The sequence below is a fragment of the Petromyzon marinus genome, chromosome 9 (assembly GCF_048934315.1).
Source record: "Petromyzon marinus isolate PM22_M1 ecotype Great Lakes invasive population chromosome 9, UKy_Petmar_22M1.pri1.0, whole genome shotgun sequence".
NCBI lineage: Eukaryota > Metazoa > Chordata > Hyperoartia > Petromyzontiformes > Petromyzontidae > Petromyzon > Petromyzon marinus.
The window spans coordinates 6818780-6834557 of NC_133675.1; the positions used below are offsets into that span (position 1 = coordinate 6818780).

General features: G+C 49.6%; 1 protein-coding gene across 8 annotated transcripts in view; it reads left to right on the top strand.

Annotated features, from left to right (window-relative positions):
• The first annotated feature begins 322 nt into the window (after positions 1 to 322).
• LOC116940626 (transcription factor COE3-like) overlaps positions 323 to 15778 on the top strand; it is a 98840-nt gene continuing 83384 nt past the window's right edge. For 3 of the 8 annotated variants that reach the window (XM_032950694.2, XM_032950699.2, XM_032950698.2), the window contains exons 1-5: positions 325 to 1334; positions 4895 to 5051; positions 6350 to 6413; positions 6869 to 6924; positions 10996 to 11069. In XM_032950694.2, the coding sequence (XP_032806585.1) occupies positions 1204 to 1334; positions 4895 to 5051; positions 6350 to 6413; positions 6869 to 6924; positions 10996 to 11069 (482 nt within the window). In that variant the 5' untranslated portion in view covers positions 325 to 1203. Of the gene's footprint in view, positions 1335 to 4894; positions 5052 to 6349; positions 6414 to 6868; positions 6925 to 10995; positions 11070 to 15778 lie in introns of all 8 variants that reach the window. The other 5 variants (XM_032950697.2, XM_032950695.2, XM_032950696.2 and 2 more) reach the window with 4 other exon arrangements.

Below are 15778 nucleotides of genomic sequence, written 5' to 3' on the forward strand. Positions count from 1 at the left end.
ACACCCTGCCCTGCCCCCCCCCTCACACCACCCCCCAACATCACCCCCCCCACCCCCCCAACATCACCCCCCACCCCCGCATCACCGCGCACCCCCCCCTCCTTTTCCCGCCCGCCCACCTCCCCTTCTGTAGCACCCCCGCGCGCGGGGTCTCCGTGTCCATCAGCCGCCAGGCCCCTCCCGCCCAGCGCGGGGATTCGCCGCTCCTGCAGGGCGAGAAGCTGGAGCCTGGGAGAGGAGCGGATGGGGGGGGGGGGGAGAAGGGGGGGAGGGGCTATCGGGGCAAGGCGCTCCGGGCCCGCGTCCCTTTTCCTTAAGGCAGCCGCGGCCCCGGGGCCTCACTCAGTCCTGAGTTTTAGCGCCCGGGAGCAGCTCCGGCTGGAACGTGCTCCCGCTCTAACTCGGCGTCAAGCAAAGAGAACGAGTCTTCTTTTTTTTCTCCCCCTATTTCTTTTTTTATTATTATTAACCCCCCCCCCTCACTGCAATTTTATAGTACCCCCCCCTTTTTCCCCTCCCCTCCTCCTCCTCCTCCCCTTTCCCGCGGCCCGAACCCCGCGGAAGGAACTGCGCGCCCGCACAGAATCGCTCAGCGGGGACCAATGACGCTGCAGCCGGCAGAGCGAAGCCAAAGCAGCCCTTAAGAAGAACTCCAATTCCCCGACCGCTCGCCCGCTGGATTACTATATTATTCCGAGTGACTGAAGCAGGCGGCGCGGAATTGGATCACAACATTCCTGATTATAATATTATATAGCCGCCGGTGCCTGCGACGCTTCGGAGACGTGGTATTAATAATTTTTAATAATAATAATTTACAGCGAGAGAAACAAGGTGACCCGTCTCGAGGGGAAGGGAAACGCTTACTGGCGCAAGTCAACGGGAGTCCCCTCCTTGCGCGGTGTTCCAGCCGGCGAGACAGCCAGCCAGCCCGCCCGTCCGTCCGCCCGCCTGCCCTGCCAGCCAGCGTGCGTCCGGGGTGCTTGTAAGAAGGGAGCATTGCCCCAGCTGAAGCTTTTTTACTCCATCATCGCGCGTCTCTCCGGGTCCCCCTTCCACCGCTCCCGCCGTCCTTTGCCATACCACTCGCCTCTCTCTCTCTCTCTAACCAGCCAGCCAGATCCCACAGCTTTTTGTTGCCCAAAGCGCAGCCAGCTAGCGGGAGTGAGCCAGCAAGAACAGCCCAGCCAGCTCAGCTACTCCATGTTCGGCATCCAAGAGAGTCTACCGAGGGGCGGCTCGGGGCTCAAAGAGGAGCCGCTGGGAGGCGGCATGCCCACCGTGCGCTCCTGGATGCATTCCGGCGTGGTGGATGCCAGCACCGCGGCGCAGAGGTGAGACGTTCTCCAATCCGCCCACCGACGCACGGCACTCGGCATCTCCCACAAGCGGGGTTTTTTTTTAAATTTTATTTTTCATCATCTCCCACAAGCAGGGTTTAAAAAAAATATTTTTCATCATCTTAACGTTTTTTTTTAAATAGACATCAGCACGTGCTTGAGTTGTCTTGCGCCGCTACATGTGAGTGATGTCGAATCCAACAGTAGCCCACTCATCCCCATTTACGCTTGAAAGGGTTTTGGAGGATTTTATTTACGCCTGTCCCTTTTTGGAGTAAGTGCGCCTTCTGCGTTCGAACAGCTCCTTCGACTGCGGGTAATTTTTAAATCCCACGCTCGTACTTTTATTACATTTCTTCCGATATTCCTGCGTGATTTCTCTCTCTTTCTCTCGTAGGACTGCCAATATATGCGACACGCTAAATGTCCACTGTTAATAATTTAGCGATGCATGCGAGAGGTATTACGCGTACGTGCAGGTATCGTGAACCCCGCGTGGCACCTATATTTAAATGAATGACTTTCTTCTCAAACCAGGGCACTCCATGGCTGTCGCAAGGGATATGTTAGTTTGAAAATTATTATTTGAATGCAGGACACATTTCCTTTATCGCTGCTGCAGTAAATGTTAAAACACTTTCTCTCTTCCACATTTGGTACTGTTTTGGTTAAAATTTCACGAACAAATAAAAAACGTATCGCTCACGGCGTTAAATCAACAATACAGTTTCATCACGCTGATGAATTTCTACGAATTCCTATTTGAAGTCATATTCTCGAGGAAACAACGTCGACACTGCCCGCAGACAAGGCAAACTGTGCCTTCATGTTAACCTCAAAGGCGAACAAAACAATAAATGCAAACGTCGACACAAACAGATACTTCATAAAAAAATAAAACGCATGTACCCCGCCGCCGTCCTTGTATCGGCATAGTGCAGGGTTGTTTGTGTATTAATAATGAATGCGTCAAAGCAAAGAAAAAGCAAAATGTACTGAATGTTTAAAAATAAACTGACTGCGAGGCTTTTAATGTCTTACAACTTCGTAATATCTAGGTGACATCGGTTTTTTTTCAAATAAGATGGTTTGTTGTGTCAATTGCAACGCAATGTTTACCGAGCAGCACAACGAGGCAAATGTCATTGCGCCATCGACACATTTAAAGTTTCCACCTTTACTAATTTGGCATATCCTCCCCCCCCCTCTCCTAAATCATGGTGCGATTTTTTTTCCGGCTAAATGGAGATTAAACATTAGCAGTCACTCACTCGTACCATGTGCGATGTAATAGTGAGCGTTTACACTGCTACTCAAAGTAGGACCGCGCACTCCACAACATCGCTACAACTGCCGCGACCTGTGTTCGAACTCGACTGTTGCTTCTCAAAAGTGCTCACCGCCCCCCTCGTTAGTCGCAGCATTTATTTCTGTATTTTAAATATTGAGCGAAATTTCTCAAACTTTCGAGGTTTAAGCACTCTGGGTAATTGCACAGCCGTAGTAGGTACACGCCACGCTTTTCACGCGTCGCAGCGCGCTCGATCTTGTGTTGTTGTCTATCGTAAATTAACTTTTGAAGAATAGTGCCGTATTTCTGTATTCATTTGCGTGCGGTATTTTAATCAATGCGTAACGAGTAATAGGTGTGCATTTGAGCTCTTGGTTGTTAGAAAAACACGGCACTCTCATGGCCTTTTCATATTGTGAATCGCTACCTGCAAGCACGTGCTCACCGTAACACGATCGCATGCCCGAAACGTTCTCGTCTTGTAGCTGTAATTGTAGCGAAGCGAAAATAATTATGAGCGGTGCAGAGAAGCGTACGATGAAAATGTGCATAACAATGTCAATACATTTATTTTCTACGCAGAGTTAAAACATATCCTGTTGAAACAACGTGGGGATTTATTGATGGTGTCTCTCGTTGCAGCGGCTGTGGCACACGCGCTGCCTGTCCGCGCACGACATGATTTAAGCGTGCATGATAATGCCAATGTTAATAATGAGTCATTTGTTTACGTAGTAACGTTTCAGTTGCTGTCACTGCGGTCGCTGCATTCGGAATTAACACAGCAGCCGCGCTGACTGCGCGTGGCTTCTGCTGCCTGTTGTTACCTTCGTCCAGACGCGTGTCACCCCGTGTCCCAAGCCTCGTCCCATCCACAATCTCCGTGTCTTCATCGTGTCCATTGAAGCCGTCGTGCGGCCACCCCTCCGTTTGCTGGATATCTCCCCGTGTAGTCCGCGTGTCCTCCCCCCACCACCTTCCGGCGACGCAACGCCACCGCGTGCCCCTGCGTCTCCTCGTGTTGTCTCAGTCCCACCGAGCGGATCTCGTCCGTCCGTCCGTCCCAGCGTGTCTCCCTGTCTCCCCGCGGCAAGTGCCGGCCCCCGTATAGCCGCTGCGTCCCCACGTCCTTCTGCTTGCAGCCTCAGGGCCGTAGAAATTGGAAAGGCACGCGGCATCAGTCGAGTTGTCAACACGGCGCTCTGTTGTTGTTGTTGCAGTGGAACAAAAATAGGAAAGATTAACACCGGACGTAAATATTTTCAAGAAGGACAAAAACAATCCCGCCGCCTCGTTTATCGCGCCGATATATTTGAATAAATAATGGATGATTTATCTGAATGCGCACGTATGCATTGCATGTAGGATACACGCACGTAAGTATATACAAATTTGACAGCCATTTGTCAAACCTCCCCCCACACCGTGTCAATTACGGAGGATTTGTTTGACCATACTTCACCACGGTGGTCAGTGCGGGTTGGTGAATGATATACGTACACAAACGACGTGTAGTTACGCATGATAAATACCAGCGCGTGTGTGTTCATACCTATACGTGCAAGGTATGAATACACGCCGCGCAAGTAAAATAGTCAAGAATATTATTGCACCAGGACAATTGTAATTAAAGTAATGTTTTAAAACAACGCTCATTTAATCTCATATTACGACCTTCCATGCACAATTAAAGAGTCATAAACACCACTGCACGAACATAACCCTGATGGATAAATGATGCTCGTTCCGACTTGAACTTATACTCTCAACAGATGCTGGGAGGTCACGTGCAGCAGGGCGCGTGCGATTTGACGCTCACCTCATTGCATTCAGCCTCAGCACGAAGCCATCCTTTATTAAATACTCTGCTGACATTACCAAAATACCGATACAAAAAAAATCGCACACAAAACCGAGCTAAATAAATGAGTAGCTCGACTTTTTTGTTCGAGCGTGCACGTGCGTTTGTTGTGCCACTGGGAAAGGAGAAAGAGGGTTATGTTCTGGTGGTGCCACTGAGCCAAGAGGAGAACGCGGGTAGAAAAAAAAGTATTTTTTGCGGGTTGCCGCCGCTGCTGCTGCTTCTGGTGATGCATTTACCCCGAGGCTTCTAATTAAGTTTGATAAGTCGGTGGCGCCTCGCGAGAAGTGCATCTATCAAGCTCACACACTGCTCTTCCCTCCTCCACATTCTCCCCTGTCTCCTATCACCACCACCACCCGCCGTGGTGGGCGCCTCGTGGCCCGGCGTTTCATCGCGCAGTGGCATTGCGCTAGCGCGGGCCCACTTCGAGAAGCAGCCGCCCTCCAATCTGCGCAAGTCCAACTTCTTCCACTTCGTCTTGGCGCTCTACGACCGCCAGGGCCAGCCCGTGGAGATAGAGCGCACGGCTTTCGTGGACTTCGTGGAGAAGGATCGGGTGAGGTCGTCGTGACATTACAGCCACCCGACCCCAATTCTCCCCCCCCCCTCCCCCCGTTCAGTCCCTCTCACGTGCGAGTCCACGGTAGTGAAACACTCTTCGTTCTTCTCTGATGCTGCTGCTCTCGCGTTTTCCTGTTGCGCCCGAGTTAAAGCGCTTGAAATATGGGCCCCGCTAATCACTAACCGTGCTTTTGGATTCATTGACTTATATATGTATACATAGACATTTACGGAAGCTTAATTCTCTCAGAGTATTTGTGTGGGTAGCTGGTAGACTGGAGTATGCACGTGACAAGTAGCATAGAGGCCTATTATGAATGTGGTAACGGAAATATCTGGCGCAACTGCACGTGTGTGTATACTGTATATTGAGAGATATACTCAGGGTTGAATTAATTTCACACCGCATATAATCCGGGTCGCCGATAGAATGCAGTAAGCACGTGACTATTATCAAGAGCGGTGGACTATACCCGATGTGGTGTGCCGGGAGTGCGGAAATATTTCTCCGGATCGCCGAAAGCGGACAGATTGCGGCTGAAACTAAGCTCGCCCGATATATGTATAGAGTCTTCCCAAATAATTTCACCGTGTCGTCCGCGGTGAATGCAGTGGGGTTTCGTGAAAATCGCAACGCTCAAGACGAGTAAAAACAACACAAATGCGAATGTCTTGACTGTTTTTTTTGCTTATAAATAGGATATTACAGGTTTATTTTACTTGATGTTTTTACTGCCTGCACTCAATCTATAAACTCTGTAGTAGGTACACTGGCTGAGAAAATAATATCCCCTCGGATAAGACCACATATATACGTGCACGCTATATGTATATACTGTATATATATAATTCCGTAGAGCCAGTATTTGGAAATGACAAAGTACATTTGTATACACCTACGCGTAACGTTTGAACTGATTCATTCACAAGGCTTCACGCTATTGTGATATTCGACATGTGGATTATTTGTAATACGTGTATGCTTATAACTAAGAACATGCGTATGTGTTCTAAGATTTTCTGAAAAAGTAATAGTAATTGTCTAATGTTTAGTAACAAATCCATTTGATGAACTTGTGTAAATATTTAATCAGGATACGCGCTGCTATGAAAAAAAGTATTAATAGTCGTTTCTACTTTCGTTATAAGAAGCATTTGTACGCAACTTTAAACAACCGTCACGAATACATTAATTATCCGCGCTGTTTTAGAACATCGAGTTTTTCAAGCTGTGTACACTTTTGTTTACGAATGATTTTTTTACACTTTCTTATCTTCTATCTACTGCCAAAGGAACCCAACAGTGAAAAGACAAACAATGGAATTCATTACCGGCTACAGCTGTTGTACAGTAATGGTAAGGATGGCACGGATCTTTTTAAAGCATGCAATGTTATGATTGACACGAGCTCACTCAATTCCATTTGTATCATATTACATTTGTTTATAATATTCCTAAATGTGGCCCTGTCGGTGTCATTCCGAAATGCGAGTCCATTCAACTAGAATAATAATGATGATGATAATAATTTAAACTTATAACGCGCCGTCGCCTCAGAGGCGCGAGGAGGAACCGCAGACAAAGTGGAGAGGGGGGGGACAGCCACGCAATGAGCCGGCGCCAATAATTGCCAAAGATCTGCGGTCCTCTTTATATTATGGCGTTATCGGCCAATTCATGAGTGTTTACATGTGGGTGGAAACCGGAGCACCACGCATGCGAGGGACACACACTCTATCCCACAGAGAGGAGAATGAAACGGGACATTATCAAGACTAAAATAAAGCGACTTTTGTTACTTGCTTGTACAGGTGTGCGGACGGAGCAAGATCTGTACGTCCGACTCATCGACTCCATGAACAAACAGGTGAGCGTGGCGAACATGTGCGCACCTCGGCGGCCCTCCTACCCTCGCTCGCGTCGCTCCGCTCTTTCTATGCAGATAAATCCTCTTTGTAAACTGCGCAAAAGCGTGACACGCTATTTCACGGTGGCTTTTGCTCCAGGGCGCTGTCGTCGCAACGTGTTCGCGGCGGGGCCCAGCCACGACTTGTGTTGCCGTCGATTATTCAATCACAGGGCCGCGCGTGATTAAACCTTTTGTTCGATTTAAACGTGGCTGTAATCGTGAGTGGTGCGGAGCGGTCGCGCGATAGCGCTATGAACCTGGCGTCCCGAGTTCGATTCCCGCTCACGGCCACCAACACCAAGTGACAATTATATGGAACCGTCCTGCGCCTCCCCAAGGTTGATTCAGCATTAAATGAGTACCTGATGTGATGCGTAAACATCGCCACTGGGGAGGCAAAGGCGGTCGGGCGCGGTTCTGACCACACCGCGGCCTCGTGCTCCTTGTCGTCATTCATAGGTGCTGCTCGCTAACAGAACTTGCCCCAATAGTTCGTTAAAGCTCTAGGGAGATCTTTGTTTTCTTCGTCGTCTTTCGGTGGACGCTTTCGCGTGTACGTATTTGTTTCACGTGTTGCGTTATAATGGGAGCGGTGGCGCAGTGGTTAGCGCAACTGCGTGATTAACACGGCAACCTGAGTTCGATTCCCACTTACGATTTGCAATAACGGTGGCGACTATTTGAACCTGTCCTGCGCCTTTCCTAGGCCGATTCAGCCTTAAATGAGTACTTGGTGCTGTGTGTGAGCATTAGTACTGGCGAGACAAAGGCGGCTGGGCATAGTGTAGGCCACATCAACAAACTCGAGTGCCGTTCCGGTCTTTATAGGCACTTGCCCCAACAGTCTATTTACCTGTACGGTGTATATCGCTATGAACCCGGCTACCCGAGATCGATTCGCGCTCACGGCCAACGCCAGTTACAATTATCTGAACCAGTTATGGGCCTCTCCTAGGTCGACTCAGCCTAAAATTAGTACTGTATCTGGTATGGTGCGTAAACACCGCCACTGGGGAGACGAACACGGCCGAAGTTGGTGGTGGTGGCCACCCACCTCCTCGTGTTCCGTGCCGGCCTTAATAGGTCCTCACTAACAGCACTTGCCACAAAAGTTTGTTAAGGCTATACGGGGTTCTTTTCTCTTGTGCCTAGGTATCCACGTTTGTTTATGTGCATGTGTGAACTCGGCTACACGAGTTTAATACCCAGCCACGGCTAACATCTTGAATGTTAAGTTGGTATCACAATCTGTTATGGGTCTCACCTAGGTCGACTCTGCTTTATATGCGTACCTGGTGCGGTGTGTACAGCTCCAGCACTGGGGAGACAAAAGCGACTGGGCGTGGTGGTGGCCACCGACCCCCTCGTGTGCCCTGCGGGTTTTCACCGGTCCTCACTAACAGCACTTGCCCCAACAGTCTGTTTAAGACTTGAACGGGGGATCTTTGTCTTTCTATTTAATATCATTCCATATAACATTAATACGCATATATAGCACGTGGATGTGAGCTGATTTCATTGCTCCATCTCCTGCAGTGGGCATCTTCCTCCCTGACTAATTCCGTTCCTTGGCTACCCACTCCATTAAAATTATTCTTACATCGCCAAATCGTAATAGATGGCGGCGGCTCGGGGCAGTCCTTCATCCAGCAGTGGATTAACTACTATGTATGTTGCATTTTTTTCGCACCGTACGTAGCCAACCGTGATGATTGGAGGTGCAACTATGGATGCTGTTGTTGCTGCTGCCAATACTGATGATGGTGATCATTACGTACATAGTGTTCTCGGTTGAAAGGATAAATGCGTTCGTCCCACTCGTAGTCGAAAGGAAGCACACTGAACCACCTCGGCGTCGCCGGTCATGAAATCAACGTTCAACTTGTCGTCTGGGCCTTGCACGTCCGATACAAATATCCGAGCGATGTGTGTGTGCGTGTGTAAACAATCAACAAGGATGTGAAATCAATGTGAAAACATTGACCCGCGAGCGCAGTCCGCTGGGGTTCAATGCTCCCCGCTTCACGTCGAGTTGACTCTGTCGACACGGGCGGTCGTGCGATCGCCAGGCGAGGCATCCATTGCTTCCGTTTACGTGGCAAAATCGCTCGACAAACGACGCAAACGGGGAACTTTCGCTCTCTCGCTTGAGTGGACGTCTGCGTCTCGGTAGTTCGTGGTCGTGGTGGTAATGATAGTGCTGGTGGTGCTGCTTCCTGCTGGGGTTGGTCCTGGCGGTCGTGGTTTTAGCGGCAGTGATGGTGGCGGTGGCTGTTATGGTGGTGATTGTGGGGCTGATGGTGTTTGCGATAGTGAATGTGGCGCTTGTTCTGGTCAGTGGTTGTGGTGATGGTGATGATAATGTAAATGATGGTATTCATCATTTGGTAGCGAGTGTGATATCGGTAGTGGTGATGGTGATGCCGATGGTGTTTGCGGGTGTGGCGGTGGTTGTGGTCGTGCTACTCAATGGTGTTTGTTGAGATGGTCGTGGTAGACGATGGTGGTTGGGGTACGGACATGGTGACGGTGATAGCGGCGGTGTTTCATGTACGGTGACTGGACACCCCTCCCCCCCCCATCCTTCTCCACTCCTCGTGCCGCGGATAGAGCCTAACGCGCACTCATTATCGAGCAAAACTGTCGGACACGGACACGCGCACGAAGCGGAGCGCGCTCGCTCAGAGTGAGAGAGATACAGCGAACCACACGGGCTCGCAGCCTGTGCTAAGATCTCTTCTGCAGGATGAGGTTACGCGTTCCGTCCGCGCGAGCCAAGCCTGTGTTGCATCCCTGGCGACGTGTGTTCTGTTTGAGATGTCCACCATTAGTCCAGCGATTAACGAAACGCGCCGCTGTTAAACCAAACAACAACAACAACAAACCCCCAACAACAATAAAGAAAATAAGCATGGCTTAAAAAAAGAAAGATGCGCATATTCGGAAGGCGTCAACAGAGAAGCGATTTGGCATGACAATTAATTAATATTTTCGTTCTTTAAAAACAGTTGTTTAGAGGTAGGGAGCGGCGAGGGCGTGTGAACGGGCGAGGGATGGATGGCATTTGCATTTACAATGCGTTTCTCTCCTCTCTCTCTCTCGCGCTCGCTCGCTCGCTCGTGGTGCAGGAGTGCGTGGTGCACCAGTGTGGAACACCATTAATTAACGCAGAAATATTTTAATAAGTGGAATTACCATGTGAGGTCGTGATGCAGAACACCCTTATTCACATTAACCGATATGGGGTGGTCGGTCGCAGTTGGAGGGAGGAGGTTTGGGTAAAGGAGTGGAGGGGAGGGATCAGTGGGGGGTGGGAGGGAGGGTAGTGAGCGGGGGATGGGAGGGAGGGGGCTACAAAAAATGGGGGCACGTTTGGTATTTCTGCAGGCGTAATTTTAAAGAGGCAAATCTTGACTTAAAGCTTTCGTGACTGCAGGAATTCATATTCTTAGGGTCTTTCGGTAAAGTCACGTGGATGGTTCAAAGAAAATAACAAAAAAAAACTACGACGTTTCGATCACAATGCAACCGATCGTCACGAGGAGGACGTTCAGATCACAGCACAAGCGATCGTCATCAGGAGGAGAGAGTCCTCTTGAACCATCAACGTGACTTTACCGAAAGACCCAAAGAATATTTAAAGAGGCAGTTAATACGCACGGTGTGCGTGCGCGCTTTTCCCGCGGCCACGACATATTGCAATATTTAGGCATTCATTTAAGGCGTTTAACTGCCAGATATGTCGTCCTTCTGCACCACTGTTGCGCTTTAACAAACCACAAGCGTCAGTCTGCATAGTTTTGTCCTGCCCCCCACCCAAAAGCCATGCTCGCCGGGCCTAGCGGTTTTTGCTGATTTTAATTTACCACCGCGCTATCCAAAGCAAACACACGCGGCCACTGCGCGCTTTTGGCTTCAATTGGCCGCCAATGGTAGCTGATGGTAAACGAAGTACATTAAAGTGTTCGCTTGTGTCATGCTAAAACTGTCGGGTAATATTTGGTGGCGGTGTTCATCTTGTCTGTCCAGGCCATTGTCTATGAAGGGCAAGACAAGAACCCCGAAATGTGCAGGGTACTGCTCACGCACGAGATCATGTGCAGGTACGTGGTGGTGGTGGTGGTGATCACTCGCTCACTCTCTCACTCGCGCCGCGATGACAACACGCAGGGTTCCGGGCAGCCGGGGGCATCGCCAGCCACTTCAAAGCGAGCGCTTCGATTGGCACGAGGCAAATCCCTCGGAGTATTTAGTTACATGAGAATACAATAACAATACTGCAGCAGCGAGGCTCCATTAACTCACGACCACTACCACATTCTCCGCCTATTGCGACGATGCCTCGTATATTCTTCGCTGCTGCAGAGAGCACGCACACGTGCTTTGATTTTCCTCATTGCACCTTTGCACACGTGCCATTTCATACGGGCACGTAAACTGTTATCTTGCTATGTATTGTTTTTTTATGGGATGTGATGTAACACGTTAGCTTCTATAGCGGATAATCAGAAAGAAGATTTGCAACACGTGCCCACATTTGAGTGGGAGCTGGATTTTTTTTTTAAAGCAATGAAAAAGCCCCGTTATGGTTGAACAATTGGTTACAAATCACGAGCACAATTACAGTTTTATCATCATCATTATTCCACCACCCACGCGATGCTTTGCTGATAACTGCGAGCCTCAACGCAAAGTTGTGAGCACGTGTGGCTCCTGCCCACGATGGCTGCTTAAGAGCGGCCCCTTTTTTAACACATTACCCGGGAATGAGGTTTCTCGGAGACCTCGTTTTTGTATAAATAAATACAGCAGAGAGTTACGAGAAGGAGGAGGGGTGGAAGTGGTGGGGGTGGGGGCAGGGGGTGAAGTTGGGGCGGGTCAGGAGGCCTTTTGACACCGGGGTTTGGAAGTGGCGTCCGAGGAGGCCTGAGACGCGTGATACGTGGCCGCTTAAAACGCCCGTTTGTTGGCTCCGGAAATACCAGAGCGGCCGCTTGGAGCCGCCTCGCCGCGAGAGACAGCCCCACACAGCAGCTCCCTCCTTTCTGCCCATGCGGCCCAACTTTCCCTCCCCCCCACCTCTCTCTCTCTCTCTCTATGATTCTCTAAGTCCCTGACTCCGTCGTTTTCTCACTGGTCCACGCACGGCTTGGGCATTGCACGTCTGTTTCAGTCGTGTCTTACCCGACTCACGACGCACATTCGGACACTTCAAAGGCGTTTCACCAAGCGTAATGCCGACCACACAATTCCAAAACACAAGTGGCACGCACGGGTGTGTTTGGAGAATGTCCCAAATAGGAGCGAGTCGATGTGAGCTAAGCTGAGTACTAAAATCTGTAATTCGGCTGTGATTTGATGCTCCCCTCGCTTCGTATTATGTCTTATCACGATTCGGGTGCGCAAATCGATTTCAGTAATCGATGATTTTTTAAAAATATATATCTTGTGGTCACAAGTGACGTCATGGGTCATTACCCCTTGCACACATATCTATCCGAATTTGTATACAATAGATTTCAACTCGCATCAATCGATGCGTGCATGCGTCGTGAGCGCAATGATGGAATGTAATCGATCCATCGGTGCATTCTTTCGCCCAAATTACTTACACGATGCACACGGGCACAAGGCACACTGCCGTACATACACGCGACGCTTCTTCACGTACGCACACAGAGCATAATGACCCTGCTACATCCACCGTGTTTGCACCTGGGTGAGTTAGTGCACACGCAACGGCGTGAGCGCTCACACCTCGCTGTTGCCGTCACGCGTTATAAGATTGCGCCTGCGCGCGAGACTTCAGAAAGTTTCCAGCGAAACTTATGAGCAAAAATAAATAAATTATTCAACTCGATGCGCTTTAATTATGGCAAATGTTTCCAGATCTCGTGCCAGGTGAATTTTCGCTCGCGTGGTTATTTCAGGAGGCAATGTAAAAAAAAATTCAAGTTCATTTGGAAACGCGGCCAATTCGCACAAATTGTGTACGTTGACTTTTCCAAGTGGCGCTTTGGGTGGAGGACTGTTTAGACACGTGGGTGGGTGGAATACAAATGTGCTATAATCAGATTTAGAGCATGGCCGAAGTATATTTATAGAAGTATATTGCTGCACCAATAGCAACAGAAATTGTGGCATTTCCGTTTCGATCGCCACCGGTGAGTGCCCCCTATCCCCAGCGCGGGTGAGAACAAACAAGGTGCACGCATACATGAGCACAGCTCTTCTGCTGAGACACGATCACGAGCGGGTGAACTTCAAGAAGCGACACCGTCATCCCAGCCACTCGCACACGCGCGGAAGGTGCCAATGAGCTCCAGCTTCAGAGCTGCAGGGCAAGTCACCCACGTCGGAGTTCGTATGTATGTATGTTGAACTTCTTTCGCACCGTACTGAGCCAACCATCCTAATCGGGGGTGCGAGGAGAAGGACAACAAACTAAACATAAAGAGCTAGTGTGAGTGATAGGGCATCCACTAGGTCGACTGAGCCGCAAAATGTATACCTGCTGCGGTGTGCAGTAAACATCGCAACTGGGGGAGATGAATGCGGCCGGGCGTGCGTGGTGTCCATCTGCGAGCGTTAATTAATTTAACACGACCGAAGAAAAGGGAGGGGAGAGGAGGGAGCAATTTTTTTTTTAATCTTAGACAGTGAAAGACGTAGAGGCTAGTGCAAAAAGGTATGCATCTCGTAGTTTCTGATTAACTCGGTCTCTCGACTGATTGAAGCTCGTGCTCATTACACACCTAGCGTTTCGTTTCAGCGCTTCATTTTCTATTTGAGCCGGTCATTAGTCATTAAAAAATATATTTCTTAAAAAGTGAGGTAGCATTAGCGATTACATTTCGCGATCCGTTGACGCGCCGAAATGCGCATTAACAAACCAACATATTCCGTTTGATAGTTGTTGATGATGGCGCAACGTGGCAGTCTTATCGCGCGTTTGTGTAAGCTTTGTTGATTTTTAAATGCGAGCTTTCAGAGACGTCGAGGGAACGTGTCGCTATGATCAAAAGACAAAGTAGACGCGCACATTACGAATTACAATCTCACAACTCATTAGGTTGACGATCGTGTCAGCCCCCCCCCCCCCTCCCCAACAACCAAGAAGCGCGTTCTCCTTAAGATTTTCTGTCATGGGGGCACGCGGTTATAGGTTCTATTGGGGACATCTCTTTAATATCGGTAAAATTAGACACTCCTTCTCGCGTCCGTGGATATGTTAACCACTAAGGGCACAACAAAGGACGGGGGTTTTCATTTTAGTTGCGACATTCACGCGCAATCTGCTCCAAGTGATATTCAAATGTTTTTTTTATATATTTTTGGAGGGGGTTGGTGATATTAAACAAAACAGAGTACACCGCTCACACCTCTCTCTCTCAATCGCATGTAAATACACGCGCGTGCGTCCTTCGTACAATACGAGTCGTTGGGCACGGGCCTGGTTAAAACTTAATTCGCACCGAAGACAACGCGCGCAATAACAGCCGTGGCGCGGAGATTATGTAAAAGCAATTCGCGCAGCAATTGCGCGTCGCCGCATAAACGGAGTGTTGAAAGAAATGAGTTGGATAGTACTAATGCGCCCGCCTCTCCAGTTCAGCGCTGGTATAATGGGCTGAATTGAATGATAATGAGGGTGATAGGCGTGAAATTGGATGATGTAGCACCGGTAACGCGAGTTGTAATTTATCTTATCAGATAGGAGCGCTAATGCAGTGCGAGCCACTGCGGCCCGGGGTCTCGGGGTTTTTCGCGATGGCTCCTGTAAACCCGGAGTCGTAAAAATGGGCATAAAGCGGTTATCTTAATTGCCGCGAAACTTTTTCCTTTTATTGCATAACGGGCCCACGCCGACGGGTATATAGGCTTGCAGGAGATATCTGCGGCGACTGCAATGAATACATAGGCCACTTGAGCGTAACTCGCCTCGCTTTACGTGTGGGGCGGTGGGGGGGGCAGGAAGACCAACCACGATTTTAAAACAAACAAACATTTAAACAAAAGCCATTTGCATGGAAGCACACGTAGACGCAGCAAAAATGTAACATGTGCTTATTATTTACGCAACGTGCACACACCGTTGAGAACAGTTTGTTCCAAAATGAAGAGTCACACGCCACATAGATCCATCAGGGCACCGTGGCCATGCACATGCCGTGGGGTGCAGAGTTTCGCGTCACACGTGCGACTCGTTACACGTCTCAGGCAGCAATGGGGGTTTGCTCCTCAATTGTTTAATTGTTGCTCGACGCCTCGACCGTGCGGAAGCGTGTCCAATAATCGTCGCAACAAACACAGAAAAGGCAACACCCCCCCTCCCCCCAGCCAAAATACCACGCACGTTTGCGTCGAAGGCCCCGTGGTAATGGAGCGACTGGCGACGGCGGGCATGCCGATCCAGTCGCGGCATCTTCCAAACGCCGCCCTTCGTTTGTGCACGCGCGTCCATTCCACCTAATTCGAGTGGAGACTCATCAAATATTTAGACGGCGCATTTCGCTGCGGGGAATTTCTAAACCTTAAAATGACGCTCGATGTTTACTATCGCGTGGAGTTAAACCACGAGGCGTCTGTGGACGTGCGCAGGGCCGCACCGATGGACGCTGGCCGCGTCACGTGTACACGCGTGTGCACGCGCGTGTGTATGCGCCTCTTAAATTTGGGGTTGGGGAGCGGTGGCGCAGTGGTTTGCGCGCTGCGCTAAGAATCCGGCGAGACGAGTTCGATTCTCGCTCACGGCCAACAGCAGTGAACGATTATCTGGACCGGTTCTGGGCCTTCTCTTAGTCGACTCGGT